This window comes from Schistocerca cancellata, chromosome 4, assembly GCF_023864275.1.
Source record: "Schistocerca cancellata isolate TAMUIC-IGC-003103 chromosome 4, iqSchCanc2.1, whole genome shotgun sequence".
NCBI lineage: Eukaryota > Metazoa > Arthropoda > Insecta > Orthoptera > Acrididae > Schistocerca > Schistocerca cancellata.
Genome location: NC_064629.1, coordinates 143035841 through 143059650, shown reverse-complemented (window position 1 = coordinate 143059650; position 23810 = coordinate 143035841). Strand labels below are relative to the sequence as shown.

General features: G+C 42.8%; 1 protein-coding gene across 1 annotated transcript in view; it reads right to left on the bottom strand.

Annotated features, from left to right (window-relative positions):
* The window catches only part of LOC126184618 (serine/arginine repetitive matrix protein 1-like), a 321358-nt gene that overhangs the window by 196546 nt on the left and 101002 nt on the right, over window positions 1–23810 (bottom strand). Inside the window, exon 2 of the mRNA XM_049927078.1 lies at window positions 20331–20383. Within this exon, the coding sequence (XP_049783035.1) occupies window positions 20331–20370 (40 nt within the window). The 5' untranslated portion in view covers window positions 20371–20383. The remainder of the gene's footprint in view (window positions 1–20330; window positions 20384–23810) is intronic.

The window sequence follows — 23810 nt, the reverse complement described above, 5'->3', positions numbered from 1 at the left end:
TGTTAAGTCCCATAGTGTCCAGAGCCATTTGAACCATTTTTTGCAATTACTTGATGAATTATATTCATTCCGGTTCAAACTGAAACATCAGGTTACTTTCTTTTACCTTCACCAGGCTCATCTTCAAATGGTTCAAATGGCTCTGAGCACTATGGGACTTAACAGCTGAGGTCATCAGTCCCCTAGAACTTAGAACTACTTAAACCTAACTAACCTAAGGACATCACACACATCCATGCCCGAGGCGGGATTCGAACCTGCGACCGTAGCAGTCGCGCGGTTCCGGACTGCGCGCCTAGAACTGCGAGACCACCGCGGCCGGCTGCTCATCTTCAGTACTCTATTCATCTCGTGTTGAAAGCTATACAAAATCCGTGGCGTTTGTTTACCTAGACGATCAATTGTGTCAAATAATAAAATCCATGAGTTGGTCAATGTTGCAGTATGTAGAATGCCTCCGTCACGTTAATCCTGACTGTGTATATAACATGTATCAGTGCACATTTTCATGATCGACGATGTAATATTGACGAATTCATGGGTTTCATTATTTGATGCCATTCACTTTATATCGCCTAGTATGATGTAAATGTTTTATGAACCTGATGATGGTCTTTGAACCGAAGCTGGTTGTTCAGTAAAGAATATTTATCAGAAACTTTTGTCAGTAAAACATCACCTTTTTCAAACTGTGCCGATTGTTTATTTTGGCTCGATAATACGTTCACTATGCTGTTCATAGTAGCCTAACCGCAAACCCATTTCCTTATTCATTGTTAGACCAATTTCCGCTCACATTTCTCTTGTTGCTACCAGACCTGAGGTGCTTGCGCGAATTATTTGTTTCACCACATATAACACAATCTTTCCATGCTCGATTCAGTTAAATAGCCACTGAGCATGTAATGATACTCATGGAAAGGGGTTTATTGGAAAATTTAATCTGTATATAATTGTTATTTATTGATCCATGAAGTTCTGAGAATGCAACCAATCCACGTCTTCTCCTCTTGCAATATTTCGTCTGTGAATAGTCGAACCGTCTTCAGACTGAACCATGCGACACACTGCACCAGAATGAACTTCGACTCTGCAGCGAAGTGTGCGCTGATTTAAACTTCTTGGCAGATTAAGACCATGTGCCGGCACCGGGCAAAGGTGAAGATGGATCGGATAAGTCTTATAGTTGTAGAAGAACCTGGGAGGACGTAATTCCCATGTATGGTCTGTTAGCAGGTTTATTAATTTGTGTGTGTTGAGGTCTGGAGATGTTGGAGTCAGAGTACAGACCCTGCTTGACATATACATCTTGGACCGTACTGGCGCGTTTAACATCGTCAATACGTACCGGTTCCCCATTGTGCCTGTAACAGGATTTAGATCCATTATGCTACAGGAGACACGATCACAAATATTTCAAAAATATTTACTAAACATTTGAATGTCAGTTTTCTTCTACTCAGTGCGTTTTATACAATAGATTAAATCATCTTCATATTCGTTGCTACAAATACCTGCCGTATTTGAATATGAAGCTCACGAATCTACGTCACTTCCGTTTGAAATTCATACCCTAGCGACTGGTTTTTACGAGGCACACATGCCGAAGAGTTGTCAACACTGGAAGGCAAACAAGAAAACCTTCTTCTCACCCTGCAATGACAAATGTATCTGCCCCTGCACACAACTTCGACCCTGAGGTGACTGGCCAACTTTCCGAGCGCCTACTGTAATTCCAGCCAACAATTTGAAATGCTAATTATTTATTCTCTACTGGTAAATTTAGCATAAAAATATTTAATTAATTTGTTTTGTAACGTACTTTTTTGGCTTTCTCGTTTATATTTGCTCACTCAATGTATACAGCCTATATTGCTTCTTCTAAATGCGGAATCTTTGTCACGTGAGACAGTATGCTCATTTTAGTGCAATTAAAATTACTTTGTACCTGCCAGCCGACGAAAGACACGCAGTGCGTTGCCACCTTCAGCGGCACACCGACAGTTTTAACAGAGCTCAAGTCGAGCAGATGGCAACTATACAGAGTTCGTATGCTAGACTGCAAGATATGATTGGCCCAGTCAGATACAGGCAACACGTGCTCTTATCTGTTAAGCGCAATATAACGTTAATTTCACTGTAGTTGCAGTTAACATCTACGGGACGTTGGGTAAACTTCTCTGTCGGTGCTAAGCCATTTACGACGCAGTGGTAAGTACATCGAGAAAATTTTAAATAAAACCTTGACCTTAATGGTCTTTATCATTTGAAGAGCGCCCGGAAACTGCACTTCTGTAATTATTGGTTACTTTTATTGTTGATAGAATTACTCTATAGTAGATAGGAGAGAGGTTGTCTGACAGCCCCAACGCTACCTGTCGGTACACTTCGTCCTAATTGTGGTCTATTTCAGATTGCTACTGATCTGAGCAGTCTAGCAGTTGTGACATTATAGTCTGCCGCGCGGGGTAGCCGCGCGGTCAAGGGCGTCTTGTCACGGTTCGCGTGGCTCCCCCCGTCGGAGGTTCGAGACCTCCCTCGGGCATGGGTGTGTGTGTTGTCCTTAGCGTAAGTTAGTTTAAGCTAGATTAAGTAGTGTGTAAGCTTAGGAGCCGATGATCTTAGCAGTTTGGTCCCATAAGACCTTGCCACCACCACACTATAGTAGCATAGTGAAGTGTTGTTGGGTTCACCATGTGTGTCAATGACTTGGCTTAATAGTAGTATTTGTTCTCATACAGTTTGATAAATCAAATAAGAGTTTTCTTCTATCCACTGTATTGTATTACATTAGCCGGCCTTAAACGAATTTTATTAGTTACAAGGAAGTAACGCATTTGAAATTGACCGTCTCTGTAACGCACATACATGAGTCCGTGTTACATCCATATCAAAATTTACACGACAGAAGCCGTTCGGTACGAGTCGCAGACGTCCGTGGGTTGCCAGTAACGGAAGACAAGCAATTCCCTCTCTCATACCCCGTAGCCCCGTAGTGGCCGTACCAGTTACCCCTCCGCCCTGAGGCAGGCTTCCAAGTTTACTTAGCTCATGGCCGAATCAACAGTGTCAACTAAAATTAAGCACATCTTAAAATATTACTGTCTCTGTAAGTATTTTTGTTTGTTACTGAGCAGGAAAACTGCACACTTAAGAAGCTCTTAACGTTAGCTGACGTTTTTCGTCTGTTAGCTGCTAAATGCTTGGTGTTATACACAGCGGTGACAAAAATCATGGGATACCTCCTAATATCAAGTCGGTTATTCTTTCGTCCTGCAGTGCACCAACACGACGTGGCATGGACTCAACAAGTCGTTGCAAATACCCAGCACAAAAATACTGAAACACGCAGCCTCGATATCTGTCCATAACTGCGGACATGGTGGTGGTGCAGGAATTTGTGCAACAACTGACCTGTTGATTGTTGCCATGGGATTCATGTCGGTCGATCTGGATGGCCAAATAATTCGCCAGAATTGCCCAGAATGATCTTCAAAACAATCGTGAACAATTGCGATCCGGTGACAATTCCGTCATTATTTGGGGACATGAAGTCCATTAATGGCTGCAAATGGTCTCCGAGAAACCGAACATAACCATTTCGAGTCAATGATGGGTTCAGTTGGATCGGAAGACCCATTCCATTCCATGTAAACACAGCTCACATCATTATGGAAACACCACCAGCTTGCTCAGTGCCTTATTGACAACTTGGGTCCATTACATGGCGGGACCTCTACTGTCAGCTCTTGCCAACTGAAATTGGAACTCTTCTGATCAGTTGTCTAGGATCCAGCCAATATGGTCACGAGCCCATGAGAGGCGCTGCAGGCGATGTCGTGCTGTTAGAAAACGCAATGGTTCAAATGGCTCTGAGCACTATGGGACTTAACTACTGAGGTCATCAGTCCCCTAGAACTTAGAACTACTTAAACCTAACTAACCTAAGGACATCACACACATCCATGCCCGAGGCAGGATTCGAACCTGCGACCGTAGCGGTATGCGGTTCCAGACTGTAGCGCCTTTAACCGCTCGGCCACTCCGGCCGGCTAGAAAACGCACTCGTGTCGGTCGTCTGCTGCCATAGCCCATTAACGCCAGATTTCGCGGCACTGTCCTAACGGACGCTCTCGTCGTACATCCCACATTGGTTTCTGCGGTTATTTCCTACAGTGTTGCTTGTCTGTCAGCACTGGTAACTCTACAGGAACGCCGCCGCTTTCGGTCGTTAAGTGAGGGACGTCGGTCACTGCGTTGTCCATTGTCAGAGGTAATGCTTCTTGGCACATTCTTGACACTCAGAATATTGAATTCTCTAACGATCTCCGAAATGGAATATTCCGTGCGTCTAGCTCCAATTACTATTCCACATTCAGAGTCTGTCAATTCCCGTCGTGCGGTCATAATCACGACGGAAACCTTTTCACATGAATCAACCGAATAGAAATGACAGTTCCGCCAATGCACTGCCCTTTTATACCTTGTGTACGGGAAACTACCGCCATCTGTATTTGTGGATATCGCTGTCCCATAACTTTTTGTCACCTCTGTGTGAACTACGGCTGAAAACCGCGGGCCGTACGGATACTTAATTCGGGCAGCATGCGGCCCGCGGGCTGCAATTTGACGACTACTGATCTAAATCATTTGTATTCAATTTTTTTTAATGTGCTCTTGCATTCCGACGAATATGATTTGCAACGAGACTAATACACAGGTGAAACCAGTACGAGACTTACGTCATCGTGCCAACAAACTGAAAATCACATTTAATTTGATATTGATGCCATTGGCAATGTGGGGAACTTTCCACAGTCCCATAATACTAATGTGGCGCCGCAGTGTCATTGAAGTGACAGTAATCGTTGTGCGTCGATCATACGTTGGACGGTGTGGTGATTAAGAGAAAAATGGTTAAAGGGAAGAAGAAGCTGTCGGGTGCAGCAGCGATGTTTTTCCAGTAAAAACGGTGGGAGGCGCGCGGCCAAGCATGTCGGCCGGCGGCCAGGAAGCTCTGGAGAAAGGCACCACCAGGCGCCAACTGGCTTCCGCCGCCAGCCTCCGACTCGGCTTCCGTGCTTCGCTTAGCTTAGCATCAGCCAGCCTCACAACGACACCACATGTTTGAAACATAAACATAAATCCACTACTCCCGTATTTGTAAATCAAATTTTTGTAAGTTGCTAATTTTTCGCGATCTTTGACTTCTCACAATAAGCGTCCGTCTCATCTTCAACCTCATTATTTCTTTAGGGTCTTCAACAAGTAATTTCAGCACGTCTAAGAAAAAAAAAATAATTGTTAAGGTCCATATACGAATAAATGAAGGGATGCGGAAGCACTATGAGGTGAGATGACGCAGTTAGGTAGCAGTGATCCGAGTGTTTCCTTTGGTGGTAGGAGACAAGTTACTTCTTTCCAAGGTGTGGACATTCGGCCTGAATAGCATCGGTCATTTTGTCAAGTAGTCAGGCATAAAACTGATCGGTGATGCTTCTGCCATTGTGAAGATCGTCCGTGTACACTGCTTCATAAGAACTCCTGAAAATGATAGTCTCGACCTTTCTTGCGTATATAACCGTTCATACTTTCTTTTGTGCATGTACTCCTGAGGTCACCGTCTCTTTCGTCTCATCCTCCGTCTTTGGCGTGTAAATGAGAACACATGTGTTATGTAATATTACGAAAATCGACGAAACTCACTGCAATTGCGTTTAACGAGCATACGCTCCTCTGAGCAGTGCTCATTAGAATAATTTTGGGTCGTGACCTATCGAGCAGAAAAGATTTTCATAACGAAACATTCCTGCAGAAAGTGATGAGAACAGCGTGTAGCGATCTTTGTCATGTCAGTGACCTCGTGAACCTTAAGTAGACGATTATTGAGTACGGTACTTTTAATTTATCCCTTTTCACCATCTTATCGGTCCCACAGGTTTTTTGTATGACGTAAGCACTTATCACATTCAGTGGGTGTCCGGCTACACTTTAATTCAGAAACCCACTTCTCAACGGTCGAGAATGAAGGTCGAAAGTCTTTAATGTCGAATAGAACTCCTCTATTGGATTCCTTGGAGTTGAACATTTCGAGCCGAAACGCTCCCTTTTAGTCCGTAATTTGAGATTTTCATGAAAACATTTGTGTTTCATTGTTTACATGATCGCTACACACACCTCACTAAACGTTTGGCTGTGAAGCCTCACAGCATGTCATCGAAAAATGCAAAGTTTTCAACAACATACTACAGGGTGGTTATAATTAAACTTTCTCTAGTTGAGAAGGTCCCCATCATAGGACATTAAAATTTGTGGAAACATTTTTAATGACACCCGGAAAAGAAATAACGAATAAACCATTGAAAGAAACACATTTTCAGCCGGCCGGAGTGGCCGAGCGGTTCTGAGCGCTGCAGTCTGGAACAGCGTGACCGCTACGGTCGCAGGTTCGAATCCTGCCTCGGGCATGGATGTGTGATGTCCTTAGGTTAGTTAGGTTTCAGTAGTACTAAGTTCTAGCGGACTGATGACCTAAGAAGTTAAGTCCCGTAGTGCTCAGAGCTGTTTGAAACACATTGGTTCAAATGGCTCTGAGCACTATGGGACTTAACGACTGAGGTCATCAGTTCCCTAGAACTTAGAACTACTTAAACCTAACTAACCTAAGGACATCATACACATCCATGCCCGAGGCAGGATTCGAACCTGCGACCGTAGCGGTCACGCGGTTCCAAACTGACGCGCTTAGAACCGCACGGCCACACTGGCCGGCTTGAAACACATTTTTATTTCCACATAAGAGGGTAACATTTATTGACTGCGTACCACGTTTGCGTTCCAGGTTGCAACCGTTGCTCAACGTGACGACCATCGGCCTCCACGACAGCCTGAAACCGCACTAGAGATACCATTTCACAACTGCTTGCAGCATTTTACGAACGGTGGACCATGGAATGTTCAGCTGTCGCGGCACAGCTCGCGCACTGCTTGAAGATCAAGCATTGCAGCTAGCACTCTCAGCCATGGAAACAGTAACTTCTTCAACAGCTTGTGGCGTCACTGGCCGTCGGCCTCACCCAGGAACAGTTCCCAAATCTCCAGTTAATTCGAACTTTCGAATTATGTTTCTCAACGCCGGTGCAGAAAGAGGACCTCTCCGTATCCCTTTAGTGCGTCGATACTCGCAAAGAGCAGCAGCAGCATTGCTATTGTTTTGATAAAAACAGCTTCACGAGTAAAGACCTTCTCATCTTGTCCATATCTATGTTGACTGTCTGCTACTGTAATGCACATTGATGCTTGTGTTTCAACCCTACATCGCCGTAATATTGTAGCAGTTTTTCCAAAGGTATGGACATGCTAGCAGTAATGAAAACTTACCCTTCCTTGCAGTATGATATAATCGTGTTCCGAATCTGATTCCATTGTCAACGTGCTGCATACGAAGCAGTAAAAACAGTGAATGTTAGCCTAAGGGAAGTCCATTGTCAAACCCTTCAAAGACCCGTAACGGGGAAATGGTGCACCTGTGGCATTTGTATCATATAACGGTACTGTTTCTTTTCGCCTCATGTAACAACTCAAAAAACTTGTATACGCAAATTTTCTGCAATGTGTATACGTATATCCTTTGAAACACTTGCGATTATTTTCTGTTAACTTGTAAAGTTAACCTGTCAGAAAATACACACAATATGTTTGTTTATAATACTGATCCTTGTTCACACCGTCTAATACTTCCTCTTTTTTCTGTATGGAAAGTGTCTTCAGTACGAAGTAATCTCCTCAGCTAAACAGAGTTGCCATCAAGTCATTACGTTGTCAGAAACTTTGTTAGAAAATCTCTAAAAACTCATTAAAAGAAGTCTATGTTGACCGATATGCAGACGCAATCTCGTGCTGAACGATTTTTGTTGTGTTCTGTTTCTGGTACATTTCGCCAGGCCTACAACTGCTACGCGTGGAAAAACCAATGAATCCAGTCCATGTCTCAAGAGAACAACCAACGATCTATCAATGCCTCGTTGACACTCAGAATCTACTGATTCATGTAGCCCGTGATACACCAGAATACAAACATCAGCTTGACACAAATCGTGCTGTGACTCGTTACCGTGAGCCCAGCCAAGAGCCCGCCTTTTGTGCTGTAGATTTCAGAAACGCGCTCTCACGAGAGGTAACGAACGCCCCACTCTCCTTCGGACACATGCCTTTTAGTGGTTGTATTAAATCTCATTAGCATGTTAGTCAGTGGGGCGTTTCAGGTCGGTTCGGAAAATTCTTACTTGCAACAGTAGCTGCCATTGTCTAGCACTGCTTAACCTACGTTTAATGCGTTATTTCCGGTACAAACATGGATTAAGAAAGAATGGACTGTCTCAGCCGTCTGACGTCAGGTGTCATGTCTCCATTTAATATCTGTAATTTAATCTTTACGTAAGCATCCTAGTTTGTCGAAAAAATCTTTCATTCTGTAACGGAGTTGCTTTCTAATCCTGTGTCAGCACACGTTATAAATTTGATAAAAAGTTTCAACCTACTCAGACTTCAGTGGATGCAAACAAGCATCCGAGATGTGTACTGAACATTACGAAGTCGCTGAAATTTTGTGAAAATTCAGTGACGCTACCACAGTTTTACCGTTCTGTAGAAAATGTATAGGCACTCATAGCAATGTATGATATAATGGTATGTCGTACGACAGTTACCATGGTCGACATCATATGTACAAACGCCATAAGTAACGGCAGTTTTTCAGAAAAATCGTGGAAAGCGAGGAGGTATCCTGTAATGCGGTAAGCCGACACAATATCATGTGACACATTGATTTACGCTAATGCAGTTAATAATGTTACTGGCTGTTTACAATTTTCTGAGTCGTAAGTAGTTTTCAACGTTTACGTATGTGGTTTGCTTTCATATTCCGTTGGTTTTTTTCTTCTGTCTGTCGTCGAAATGGGGAAATTTATTGCTATAGGATTATGATGGCCTGTCCTTGTTCTAATCCTCGTTCACTACTACATATATGCAAATTATTCCACACACTTGCTATTATTTTCTATTAACTTGTACAATTAACCTATCATCGACTACACACAATGTGTTTATGAATAGAAACGATCCACATTTACACCTTTTCTTCAGTCCCAGTGTCTCTACAACACTTTCATATCACTTTATGTCTGCAGTGAATTCCGAAATTAGGTTTCCTATTCATCCTCGTTAATAAGTTCAACGTTCTTGTCGCTACTTCTACCTTTCCGATTTGTAAAATCTTATGAGTTTATATTGTTGTTTCAGTTGCAGACGTTTGTCGACTTACACAGTTTTAATAGAATTAAATTTTATCTTCCAGAAAAGTTTACTTTACTTCAGTCTCCCGTATATAGTACTAAGACTATAACTATGGACCTGATAATATCCATATTTTAAATATCAGTCCGAAAGCAAAGAAACTAAAAATCAAAATAATAGCGCATGGTTATTTTCCATGGCATCAATAAGTCAGGCCCTTCGTCTCGAATAATCTTGCCTTCCTGTGCCGGAGTTACACATTACGGCGTGAAGGATCAGACGACCTCCTTAACGCCGGAGATGAAATACGGTGTCATCAGTCTCTGACCTAAATGTGCAAGCAGGTGATTCAGTATTAAGTACTGAAAAATTCAGTGCGGAGCTTACAATTTCTTCACGTATTTAGTGATAACCGGGCATACCAGGTTCCGTAGACATCTAGGTCATCTTAGACGGAGACTCTCCGTTCACTTTTCAATCGATTAAGAGGGAAAGTATGAGAAGGACGTCAACAGTCGTGGTCTTAATGAACGTACCGTTAGAGCTACCAACCGGAATCGTTGATGGAACCACAGGAAATCGACTCTGTCTCGTGTGCGTTGTGGCTTAAGTGTCTTTCTGACGAACTATTATTATTTTGGAGATTTTGTGTTCATTTTACTGAACACAGTTTTGTTTATTTTCATTCATACATGATTCCTCACTTTTCTACCATCGTCTCTGGGTAATTACCTTTTATGACGTTACTGTTAATATTAGCTAGAACTATTAGGCTATCTACTTCTTCATTTACTTGATTACCGTGGTTATTTGTAACTATTACATCATTCAATGATATGGCAGCTACACTATACACTTATAACTTAAAAGAATACAGTTACAGCCAATCAAATGCATCAAAAACATGTGTTTTACTGAAAAATTATTCACAATATGTCAAGGTTTTTGCTTTAGAAAACATAAGAGATGACTGTTACTATTCATATCTGTGTTTCTAAGCCTTGAAAATGTTTTTAACTTGCTCGATAAAACGTATACTTATTTTGCGGATGGTGTAATATAATAATAACTCTAGTTAAAGGCTCTAATGCATCTACCTCTAATGTATCTACCAAACAACTGAATGATACAGCAGAACAGAATACTTTGAAAAAATTAAACTACTGGCCATGCAAGAAACAGACGCAAAATGTATTCAAGTAGGCCGGCCGCGGTGGTCTAGCGGTTCTAGGCACTCAGTCCGGAACCGCGCGACTCCTACGGTTGCAGGTTCGAATCCTGCCTCGGGCATGGATATGTGTGATGTCCTTAGGTTAGTTAGGTTTAAGTAGTTCTAAGTTCTAGGGGACTGATGACCACAGATGTTAAGTCCCATAGTGCTCAGAGCCATTTGAGCCATATTCAAGTAGAAACTGCATTCTGTGTAAGGCGGACTTCGCCTCCAAAACTATTTACATGCAAATACAGGATAAGGCACACACACAATTTCACTAACTGAAAATGACTAACCTTATTTTGTTGTAGAGATATTAGTTAGCTATAACTTTCTGGAAATATTTCAACAATGGGAAAAAAGATTGAATTAATATCGATACATATTATAAACTTAAGCCCCCTGCTGCGTTTTTCTGTCTGTATGTTACAGTTAACCTCATGATACAATTTTCATTAATTTACGAGGAAAGCCTGTGTGTATAGTTTGTTGTAAATAAGTAATGATGAGTGAGTCATATATGTATCGTTGCTTCTTCCATAATTAATTGGCGTTTCGAGTGACATCTAGTGATAATAATGGGAGTTACTAGCTGGTCAGCTGCAGAGGACGCGGTATCTGGCAGGAAAAGTGGTAGTAAACAATCGCCTGAATCCCAGAGAACAGTAAAGCATTGTACGTCAGACCCGATGGTCTAAAAACAAAACGGCCAGTAAAGCTCATACCTGGAAACCGAAAGCTAGTGTCATCGAATCCCGCTCGGACAACAGATTTTTCAGTCTGTATTTTAACCTAGGATTCACCTCTCAGTGATGTGGAGGTTTACCGGGAAAACACGTGGCGTGGACTCCGCGATAAATTACACTGATGTGACAAAAGGCGTGGGATGCTCGTGTACAGATGGTGATGGTATGGCGTACACAAAGTATAAAAGAGCGGTGCATTGGCGGAGCTGTCGTTTATACTCAGGTGATTCATGTGGAAATGTGTCCGACGCGATTATGGCCACACGATGGGAATTAACAGATTTTGAACGCGGACTGTTAGTTCGAGCTAGACCCATGGGAAGTTCCATTTCGGAAATCGTTAGGGAATTCTGTATTCCGAGATGCACAGTCTCAAGATTGTACCGAGAATAACAAATTCCAGGCATTATCTCTCACAACGGACAACGCAATGGCCGACGGCCTTCACTTAACGACCCATAGCAAGGGCGTTTGTGTAGACCTGTCAGTGCTAATAGTGGGCGAAACAGCCACAGAAATCATTTTGGGATGTGAGTGGAACGTATCGGTTAGGAGAGTGTGGCGAAATATGGAGTTAATGGGCTGTGGCAGCAGACGACCAACGCGAGTGCCTTTGCTAACAGCACGATATCGGCTGCGGCGCCTTCTCCTGGGCTCGTGACCACATCGGATAGGCCATAGACGACTGTAGAACCGTGGCCTGGTTAGGTGAGTCCCGATTTCAGTTCGTAAGAGTTGATGGTTGGGTTCGTGTGAGGAGAAGACAGAACGAAGCCACGGACCCAAGTTGTCAACAAGGCTCTGTGCAAATGGTGGTGGCTCCGAAGCGGTGTGGGCCGCGGTGTCGTCTTGATTTCCTGCTATGGAGACCATTTGTAGCCATTCATGGAAGTCACGTTCCCAAACAACGATGTCATGTCAGTGGGCCACAACTGTTCGCGATTGATTTGAAGAATATTCTGGACAATCCAAGCTTATACTTTGGCCACCCAAACCGCTCGACAAGAATCGCATGTAACATTTATGGGCCATAATCGAGTGGTCAGCTCGTGGACCAGGTCCTGCACCAGCAAAGCGTTCGCAATTATGGACGGCTGTAGAGGCACATGGCTCATTACTTACGCAGGATACTTCCAGCGACTTGTTGAGTCCATACTACGCTGCTGCACTACGACGGGCAGGAGGTGGTCCGACACGATGTTAGAAGGCATCCCATGACTTTTGTCGCCTAAGGGTACAGGTCCTCTTTCTACGGTTAGGTAACTGGTGTAGATTAGGGACACGTAAATCGCCGAAGTATTGTCCAGTTGGAAGACTTGATAGAATCCACTGAGCCACACGAAATTAATACTAAAAGAATCTATATAGTCTTCTTTTTCTTTTCTATACATATTATACGTTTACGTCCCTCAACGCGTTTTTCCATCTGTACGTGAAGGCTAAGTTCAGGAATTACTGCAGGGATTTTGGAAGGGTTTTTATTGGTTCATGAGGAATATTTGTGTGCGCCAGACAATTCGTCTGGCCGTAGATACTTAATGGTATCCTTGCGAAGCCTGAAAGTCAAATGGTTTAAATGGCTCTGAGCACTATGGGACTTAACATCTGAGGTCATCAGTCCCCTAGAACTTAGAACTACTTAAACCTAACTGACCTACGGACACCACACACATCAATGCCCGAGACAGGATTCGAACCTGCGACCGTAGCGGTCGCGCGGTTCGAGACTGAAGCGCCTAGAACCGCTCGGCCACACCGGCCTGCTGAACGGGTCGATAGGACTTATTTCAATTTGTATGAGTAAAGTAATTTGCTTTTAAAACCAGAAAAACTCAGTGAATCACTTCTCTGATGCTGGCCACATTGATAACAATGTTATATTAAGCAAAATGCTCAACTAGTATATCAGGTGTGCCCAAATGAAAAGGCGACTACAGTTACAAGTACAGAAATTTTAATGGTAATGTTATAATCGCAGTTCATGTGGAACAGTACAACTGTACATAATTGCCATCGGTACTGATACACTGATATCAGCGCGTAGGAACGGAGTGGATGGCTTCAGCTTAGAAACTCCTGGGTCGCTGACGGATCCAGTTTTTCACCGTGTCCTGCACTTCATTGTCACAGGTGAACCTCTGACCTTTTAGAGTTTGACACAAGCGAGTCACATGGGAAGATATAAAGGCCCTAAGTAGGATATTCCTCTCACGAAATTGTTGAAGGTGTTCTAGGGTATGCTTGGCCACATATCCCACTTCATAACGCTGACACTACCGGAATATTATGCACCATGTGAGACGCAGCTCTCCGTACACCTCTTTCATATTGTGGTAAATTTTTGGAGTATGCTCCCCATTCTGGTCGCAGAAGTTGGGTAACCGTTCTTTGTGCTCATTGGGAAGAATCTTTCATGCAGCGAACTGATGGAACAGCTCTCCAGAAATCAGGGGACTGCTTCGAAGTCGCTCTCCCCGCTTGTGCAACTGGGAATGCCACCACACCATCTCACGGTAAACACAATCACCTACTGGGATGATACACAGCGCCTCTACAGCGAAGGTCTCCTTTTTAGTTGGCCATGCCTTACACTCGATGTGATGAGAGCAAACACTAAGGTTTTATTGCTTCGATGAAGGGCTGTAGTACAGGTTGCAGAAGAACTACATGATTACTATGTCAGAGCAGGGTAGGGGATGTCGAATTGATCAAAATTTCGAAGATAACCATAGATCGGAAATGCACCGTTGTGGAGGTACGGCCTTTAAACGACAGCCAATCCGAGACGAGCATCCAGAAGTTTTCCCAGTAAGCGAACAAGTTTGTGTGTGTTGCAAAAAAAGGTTCAAATGGCTCTGAGCAATCTGTTGCATCCTTGAGCCCCCGTTCGAGATGTACCCTTGTCCGGTTAATGGCTTACGCTACAGATCACACTTTATTAATAATTATAGTACAAAGTTACATCACCAGTTAGAGTTACATTTTCAGCAAGTACACCAAGTCCTAACATCTGAGGTCATCAGTCCCCTAGAACGTAGAACTACTTAAACCTAACTAACCTAAGGACATCACACACATCCATGCCCGAGGCAGGATTCGAAGCTGCGAGCGGAGCGGTCGCGCGGTTTCAGACTGAAGCGCCTAGAACCGCTCGGCCACACAGGCCGGCTGTGTGTTGCAGTGCAGTTTGACTGCTGCTGCTGCTGCTGCTTTCGCATTACGGAACTTCTATCGTAGTTTTTTCAAAAGGCAAGGTACACATGATAGAAAATTTGCGTCCAACGTAACCAGCCATGGATATGAATTTAAAATTTTCCTAGTTTGACTGTTCAGCTGAAACCAAACTGCTCAGCTAATTTAATTAATAATTGCGCTCTTTCGCGTAACAGGTATTAGCTGGGGCAAGTTGGTTTAAATGCACACAATTCCGTGTGCTCGTCACTGACAGTCATTTTATTCCCGCAGCTACACAACTGTACATTCACAACCTACGGTGTAATATTTATTGCCTGCTCTATGTCGTTCGTAATAGACTACAGTGAGAAAATAGCTTTCACTATACATAGCTTTCACTATAAATTCGTGTTGAATGTTCAACGCACACCATAAAGCGATCGATACAGAATCGGGAAAATAAAGTTATTGACATGTGTGTACATAATATGCTGACACTTGTTATTGCGCATTTCCTCAGTACTTGCCTTGTTTCATATTCACCACTAGTGTGTAGCCTTGAGATTATTTGGCTGTATGCCGTAAAAATATTTTCATAAAGAGTTCTTTCCATAGACGAACTGCGTTTTCTCAGTATACTATGAGTGAATCAAAACCCACTTTTTTTATCTCCAGATGAGCTTGTAAAGTTTTTCCACTTTATCTCCACACACTGTTCTCCCTAAGTATTGTAAACTGTAGCAAATAATTAAGCTTGTAAGCTTAAGGTCCCGTATATCTATGTTTCGTGAAGTACACAGCTTCACATCTCCTCCTTCTATGAGATAATTTCTAATTTTTGCACCAGGATAATATGGAATGGATCTATAAAGGAACTCTACAGCGCAACCGTTCTATTGCTCAGAATGCTGGTACTTGCCCACACGATTAGTTTTACACACCAGCGATTAAACCAAGTGAGACTAAATATGAGATTGCTGTAACTATGGGAAATAATTTGGGGATGGCGTCCACAGGCAAGATATCTGCGCGTCGAGCTGCGTCCAGAAATAAGTGGATCTTGATGTACCCGGCTCACCAAAGACAGAGAGAGCGTCCGTATCATGAAAAATTGCAGAAACAACATCATAATAATGTGCTATTGTGGCTGGAAAGACGATTTGTTCAGAATGTAGTTGAATGAGAAGCGCTGTTAGGCTGAGTGTGATGTCCAGGAGACAGCGGCTGGCGCACGCACCAGGCCACGTCCGAGTCCGTGTCACGCGGAGAACAATGGCGCTCGCACGGCGCACTTGAATGAGCAGACCATTTCTGCAACTGCGCTCATTGTGCTCGCGGCGGCTAACCAGGAAGCTGTCTAAACGATAGTTATATGACTTTCTCCTCAATAACGCTTCAAAGGTCTGAATTACGTAGTGAGTGCAACTTTAAAGAAATCACAGAAAACGGAACCTCAGAATTTCAATTTTTTAAAAAGATGTATGAGTTTTAGACAACCAGTCTTAAACAGAGTTACTGATGTAGGTGACACATGACTCACGTCATACTGAACGAAGATAGTATAGAAAGTAGTGCTATGTTATAAAGTAACCATAGAGAGGGGAGATTCATCATTCACTTTCTCAGGCCTGCATACGAGGGGCGTTTGAAAAGTCCGTGCAAAGTCCGAGAGATGGCACCACCGGCGCGTATCGAGGTCATGTTTAGTTAGTAGCATCTTTGAAAAAGAACTCACACCAAGTTTCAGCCGTATTGGTGTATTTATTTGTGTTTAGTATTCGTGTCAATCAAGGAAGTAACGTGATTGTCAAAAAATGGACGAAAAAGAATTTCGTGTGGTGATTAAACATTACTTTATGAAAGGCAAAACGCCTCAGGAGACTGAAGAGATGCTTTATAAACATTACGGTGACTCTGCACCTTCGATTAGAACAGTTTATAAGTGGTTTCAAAATTTTCGGAGTGGCCACACAGGCACAAGTGATGCTGAACGTTCTGGACGCCCTGTGGAGGTTACGACTCCAGAAATCAGTGATAAAATCAGTGATGGATGACAGAAGAGTTAAGGTGTGTGAGATTGCTAGTGCTGTGGGCATCTCGAATGAACGGGTACATAATATTTTGCATAAATATTTGGACATTAGAAAGCTATCCGCAAGATGGGTTCCGAGACTGCCCACGCTTAACCAAAAACGGAATCGAGTGAAGTGTTGCAAGTATGGTCTCCAGCTGTTCAGGAAGAATCTGCAGGACTTAAAGCGTCCTTTCGTCACTGTGGATAAAATATGGATACATTAAGATAATCCTGAGACCAAACAGCAATCTAAACAATGGGTTACCAAGGGAGAATCTGCACCAAAAAAGGCGAAGACCATTCCTTCGGTCGGAAAGGTTATGACGACTGTCTTTTGGGATTCGCAAGGGATAATCCTCATCGACTATCTGGGTAAGGGCAAAACTATTAAAGGTGAATATTATTCATCGTTATTGGCCCTGTCGCTGTGGCCGAGCGGTGACAGGCGCTCCAGTTTGGAACCGCGCTGCTGCTACGGTCGCAGGTTCGAATCCTGCCTCGGGCATGGATGTGTGTGATGCCCTTTGATTAGTTAGTTTCAAGTAGTTCTAAGTCTAGGGTACTGATGATGTCAGATGTTAAGTCCCATAGTACTTAGAGAGAGCCATCGTTATTGGACCGTTTGAAAACCGAGCGATTGGAGCGCAAAAAAGTCCTTTTCAATCACGACAGTGCACCCGCACACACCTCAGCAGTTGTGGTCGCAAAATTAATGGAAATAGGATTCTAACCAGTTTCAGACACCCCCCCCCCCTCCCTATTCTCCAGACTTGGTTCCCATGGACTACTATTTGTTCCCCAATTCTAAGAAATGGCTGGTGGAACAAAGATTTTATTCAAACGAGGAGGTGATTGGAGCAACTAATAGCTATTTTGCAGACTTGGACAATTCCTATTATTCGGAAGGGATTAACAAATTGGAACAGCGTTGGCTAAGTGTAGAAGTCTAAAAGGAGACTATGTCGAAAAATAAAAAAAGGTTTACCCCAAACAATGAAGTAGTTTTTATTTTTGCAGGAACTTTTCAAACGACCCTCGTATAAGTAAATGTCCAGACATTCAATATACACAACTCTGGATTAATTATGTTTGCACAGGACTAGAACATCTACGTTAGGCCCATCAGAAAGAAACTACAGAGGAAATTGTAAATAATATTTTTCTCCAAAATATACCATATTCTGTTGATCACACCAAGTGTACAAAACCATTAATCAGTTTACACCGTGGATAAGAGCTAATACGTTATGCAGCAATTTTCATAAGTGTTAAGCGTTGGGACTTTACAGGATAAGTCAACAAGGACTTTACAACTTTGAAATGATACACAAATTTATTGAGATAAGTTACAGAATCGGCAAATGTGTCATTTTGTGCTAAGAAACATCAAGTTTGATTAACGTGGTGCATCAGTATCCCATTCCGCCATCATGAGCGCCAGCGTAGTGCACACGTTCTAATTCCACAGATCGATGAGGATGACCGAGATGGGATGGTTTGCTAACAGCAAGACGGTGCACCATCTCATTTCCTCAGGGATGTTCGCGGTTCCCTCGACAATCGCTTCCCAGGTCGGTGAACTGGCTGTAAAGGGCCAATCGCACGGCCACCTCGCTTCCCAGACTTGATACCACTGGATTTCTTTCTCTGGAGTTTCATTAAAGGCCATGTGTACGTTCGTCCTCCACCAAACAATTTAGACGATCTGAAAAATCGAATCTGCGCTGCCGTTTCGCAAGTTACGCCTGATGTTATGCAAACAGTGTAGGAAGAAACTGATTACCGGTGAGATGTTTGTCGCGTCACAAATGGTAGTTACATCTAACCAAAATGACGCTAGACACTTTTATGTGAAACTTGATGTTGTTCGCTACAAAAGGACACATCTACCGATTCTGTAAGTTATCTCAATAAATTTCTCTATCATTCCAGAGTTTTAAAGTCCTTTTTGACTCATCCAGTACTTTGCTGTAACACCCATGTAAGAGCTTCGTACAACCATTCGGTGCAGTCGTTCCCGAACTTCGTGCCTCTGCAAGTTCTGAGAAAAACAAAACTTCAAATTAACGCAATGCTTTTAAAATCATTCAGTTATATGATATATAGCTATATTCGCAGGTAACTTATCTTTAAGGAAAAAAGTTTCGATTGCGAACAAGAGGGCAACGACAATAGCACACAGTTCTCACTCCCGATAGACCTGTAGAAAACTGTTTAAGAAGTTTAACATATTAGCAGCGTCATTATGAAATGAAATTTGTTGGGGATTAATACTGGAGTTCGTACAGAATAACGAGAGCCATAATTCCAATATTTTTTTTAAAAAAAAGAAATCACGTTTGTTATTCTGCATTAAAACTAACTCAGAAAGGGGTTAATAACGCTCCTCCCAAAATCTTTGATTATATGTGTAATAACATAAAATTCCAGACAGCTATCACAGCTAAATTTAAGATTTAACTAAAATAGTTCATTTTGAACAACTCCTATTTCATTCAACAATTTTTATTTAAAAACTAGTAGCCTATAAATGCAAAGGGATTACTTACATAATTCCGTTATTGCACCAAATAATGAACTGTTATGAAAACTCATCGACAAGTGGTTAACGTGCAGCCAGTTTAAACACAAATTAATTTAAACCGTGACACTAACTCTTCCCACGATGTTACCTATATCATTCAAATGACGATGAAATCCGCTATTAACCACAATGGTGCTAGAAATCATACGAAAATTTTCCAAAAGTAGTAGTACAACCAATCGGGAACGTAATTCGCTAGCATTGCAAGGAATGTTTCTGGTGTTACACTACATATACATTACAGGTGTAAGTTTTGGATATTATCTCGTTATCGTCACCTACGTTCTCATTCATGTCCACATGTTTTCGGCGACTTGGAGCTTAAGAACAACCAACAAAAAATTTATGCTCTATTTCTATTGGTACTAAGGATTTCAGATTTACTCTGTGTGATAATTATTGACTCTCAGTTGAAATAAAAGCTATAAAATCTATTTCTTGTTGATCTACAGGTACTATGCCTTAACAAAGATTTCATAATTTTTTCAGGACATTATGCATGAATATTGCCCAGCCTATAGCCACGTCTCAACGTAAGCGTAATTTGCAGAATGAAGGTTACTGTACCAAAATAAGTGTAAAGCGTTTCCTACGATAAGAATTCATTTCGCTGAGTTATGGAGCTTCCTATCTCCCCCCGCCCCGTTTTATATTTGCGATACGTTTCGACCATTAGATTCAGACATCCGACAGGTAGAGCATTTACTTCCATATCAAACGAGAAGTAAACGCGTGATTGTAGCAATTAGCTAAAGATAACTTGCTTACAATCACATGTTTTTACACAATCGTCACTGCGTAGCGGAAATAAAATTTTTTGGTTGGTTGACTCGAGGGAGGGGACCAAACAGCAAGGTCATCGGTCTCATTAGGGAAGGATGTGGAAGGAAGCCGGTCGTGCCCTTTCAAAGGAACCATCCCACCATTTGCCTGAAACGATTTAGGGAAATCACGGAAAACCTAAATCAGGATGGCCGGACGCGGGTTTGAACCGTCATCCTCCCGAATGTGGAGATAAAAATAATGAACTATTTAATTCGTGTAACATCCTAGAAGGAGTCATCACGTGAATCTCTCCATTCCTAATCAAAAATACTGCACACATTGCGTTTATTAAGTACAAATGTAGACTAGAACTAACCGCTAACAGTTACAACACGTCTCCACTGCCAATTTCATCTGTAACAGAACGTGTATATTTTGTAAGGTAATTATATCTAAATGTTCAGTCCACTATTCACTGACCTGCCAGGAGACTCCAAGGTAGAAACAGCCTGGTTGTCATTCTGCTGGGTGTTCTGCAACAAAACCAAGAATATTTAATTTCATAATAAACACAATACAACTTCGCTGCAAACAAATATTTTCTTAAAGAGTGAAGAATTGAATGAAGATGCGTTGTGAAGCCGACAGTGCACAATTTTTGCAGCTGAAGGGACAGGAATACCGATCTAGCATCAAGGAGAAAGGAAGCTGTCGCAAATATTTACACTGAAGAGTCAAAGAAACTGCTACAGCTGTCTAATATCGTGTAGGGCCCCGCCAACACGCAGAAGTGCCGCAACACGACGTGGCATGGACTCGACTAATATCTGAAGTAGTGCTGGAGGGTATTGACACCGTGAATCCTGCAGGGCTGTCCATAACTCCGTAAGAGTACGAGTGGGTGGAGATCTCTTCTGAACAGCACGTTGCAAGGCATCTCAGATATGCTCAATAATTTTCAAGTCTGGGGAGTCTGGTGCCCAGCAGCAGTGTTTCAACTCAGAAGAGTGTTCCTGGAGCCACTCTGTAGCAATTGTCGCATTGTCCTGCTGGAATTGCCCAAATCCGTCGGAATGCACAATGGACATGAATGGATGCTGGTGATCAGACAAGATGCTTATGTACGTGTCAACTATCAGTGTCGTATCTAGATGTACAAGGGGTCGCATATCACTCCAACTGCACACGTCCCACACCATTACAGAGGCTCCACCAGCTTGAAGATTTCCCTGTTGACATGTAGAATCGCCGGCTGCGGTGGCCGAGCGATTCTAAGCGCTTCAGTCCGGAACCGCGCTGCTACTACGGGCATGGATGTGTGTGATGTCCTTAGGTTAGTTAAGTTTAAGTAGTTCTAAGCCTAGGGGACTGATGACCTCAGATATTGAAGTCCCATAGTCCATACCCGTACACGTCCATCCGCTCGATATAATATGAAACGAGTCTCGTCCGACCAGGCAACATGTTTCCAGTCATCAAAATCCAATGTCGGTGTTGACGGGCCCAGGCGAGGCGTAAACCTATTAGAGGACATTAATATGGGGCATGTGCACCCTTCGCATTTGTGACAGCTTGAACTGTGCTGGGGACACTTTCAGTTCAAATGGCTCTGAGCACTATGGGACTTAACATCTGAGGTTATCAGTCCCCTAGACTTAGAACTACTTAAACCTAACTAACCTATGGACATCACACACATCCATGCCCGAGGCAGGATTCGAACCTGTGACCGTAGCAGCAGCGCGGTTCCGGACTGAAGTGCCTAGAACCGCTCGGCCACAGCGGCCGGCACACTTTCAGTGAGGTGGCTGAATGTCTCTGCAGGAACGACAGCCTCCAACCAGAGACGGTAGTGATGTTGCACGCTGGGGTTCGGAGCAAAGTCGATGTGCTGACTCCAAAGGCGTTCCATTGGGTTCCAGTCGGGAGTCTGAATATGCCAGTCCGTTTCAGGATTTTTATTGCCCACTGACCATACCCTCACAGATGCCACTTAATGACACGTTGCTAATACAAACAATCGTCGTCTCTGAACTTTTTCCCTACTGCATGCATAAAAAATCATGTAAAATATTTTCATACCGTTCGCATTTAGTGTTTTCTTTTGTGAAAGCAAGAGGATATGACCTAACCACGAAAAACATCTCCATACTGAAACGTCGCTTCCTCCGTAAGCCACTGTTGACACTACACATGATGCCAGGTAACGTTTTCCAGGCATTCGCCAAACCCAAACCTTTCCATCGGATTGCTACGCGGTGTAGCGTGATTCATTACTCCAAATCACTCGTTTCCACTCATTCACTGTCAAGTGATGTCACTTATTAACTCAGAACTGCCTGCAGAAGTGTGTGGCCTATGTGGAGCCGTTCGACCATTGCACCTCATCATTTTAACTTCGTACGCACAGGCATCGCTCTAGCTGGACGGCTGCTACTAGCACTTTGGAACTCACAAGTGATTCCTTCCACTTATTTCATCCGAGTTTTTAAAACCATCCTCGAGGTACTTCACGGTCCCTATCCGTCGGTACATGAAGTCTTCCTGGTCCTGGTTTAGCTGTTGTCGTTCCTTCGCGTTCCCACTTCACAACAATGTCATCAACAGTCGACTTGGGTAAATATAGAACGGTTGTAATTTCCAAGATGGATTTGTTAGTCAGGTGACACCCAATGGCTAGTCCACGTTCGAATTCCCTGAGCTCTCCTGATCCGTATCCCTGTTTTTGTTCTCTACCGACAACACAATACTCCCCGCCTCCTTTTATACTGGCTCTCGTAACATCTAGTCGTCAATTCCGCATTAGTTAGGGTGTCCGGTTACTTCTGATCCGATAGTGTTGGTAGTATGGACAATCATAAATTCAGCAAGACTCACACAAAAATACTTAATTGTCTTGTGCAAGTACACCTACTACTGTTGTCATTCAGCGTTCTGCTAACGTTTTGAAAACCTGAACTGTAAAGGGAGCATTCTATTACAGCAATCCGGAGTGGTTGAAGCGCTGAACTCAGACTCTAAAGGAAAAAACTCAGATTCAGTTTTAGATTTGCTTCGCCTTTCGCAAAGCATTTCATACTAATGCCACGATGGAATTTTTTGACAACGTCACGACCAATTTCTAGTCTATTCTTGATCAGCCAAAGTTTTTGTTCCGTCTCTAATAACTTCGCTGTCGACGGGACGTTAAGCCCTAATACCCCATTCTGTACAGACAAAGAGCGCTGTAGCTCTTGAGGATTCTTGCGCCGTCATGGAGATGAGTTACAGTCAACCTCTGACACTAATTCCTGCATGCCACATCTCCTTCGTTTTGCTCTTTTAGCCACTAAACTACTTACGTGAAAGGTATGAGTGGAGGCTGAGGTGTGGGGAAAATGAATACTGAGTTACGTTTGAGAAAGTAACAGATGTTCAGGAAATTCATATCTTGAAAGAAGCAGTTTTTTCTGCATAATACTATTTTTTTTTTAAATAAACCCTTTATTTCAACATCTACTGCCGACAATTGCATGTGGTTCCTTCCAAGCTGCTATGTGAATCATGATGTGATGTAATCGTATGGTGTAACTTTCTGTGTCCCTTTTCTTTGTAATGTCTAAGGGTATGAAATTAGCTAGCAACAAATGAACTGAAATAAAGTGCTTGTTTAAAACAGTGCAACGTAACACAGGAAAATGAATTATTTCAAGAAATCCATAGGGGCTGTGTATCTAAGTATAAGAAAGGATATTGACATCCATATCAATGAATGACAATTCGGAATCTGACCGTTGGCAAAGTTTTTTTGTTTCTTTTTCACTAAAACTATCTAGAAAGAGGTATACGAAGGTATATAACAGCAAACATGTCAGTTTTGCAGGGGACATCTGGAGGTTGCCTCAAATGGCTCTGAGCACTTTTGGACTTAACATCATCTGGAGGTTGGTTTGACTGCTTTCTGCTGGGGCATCTCATGAG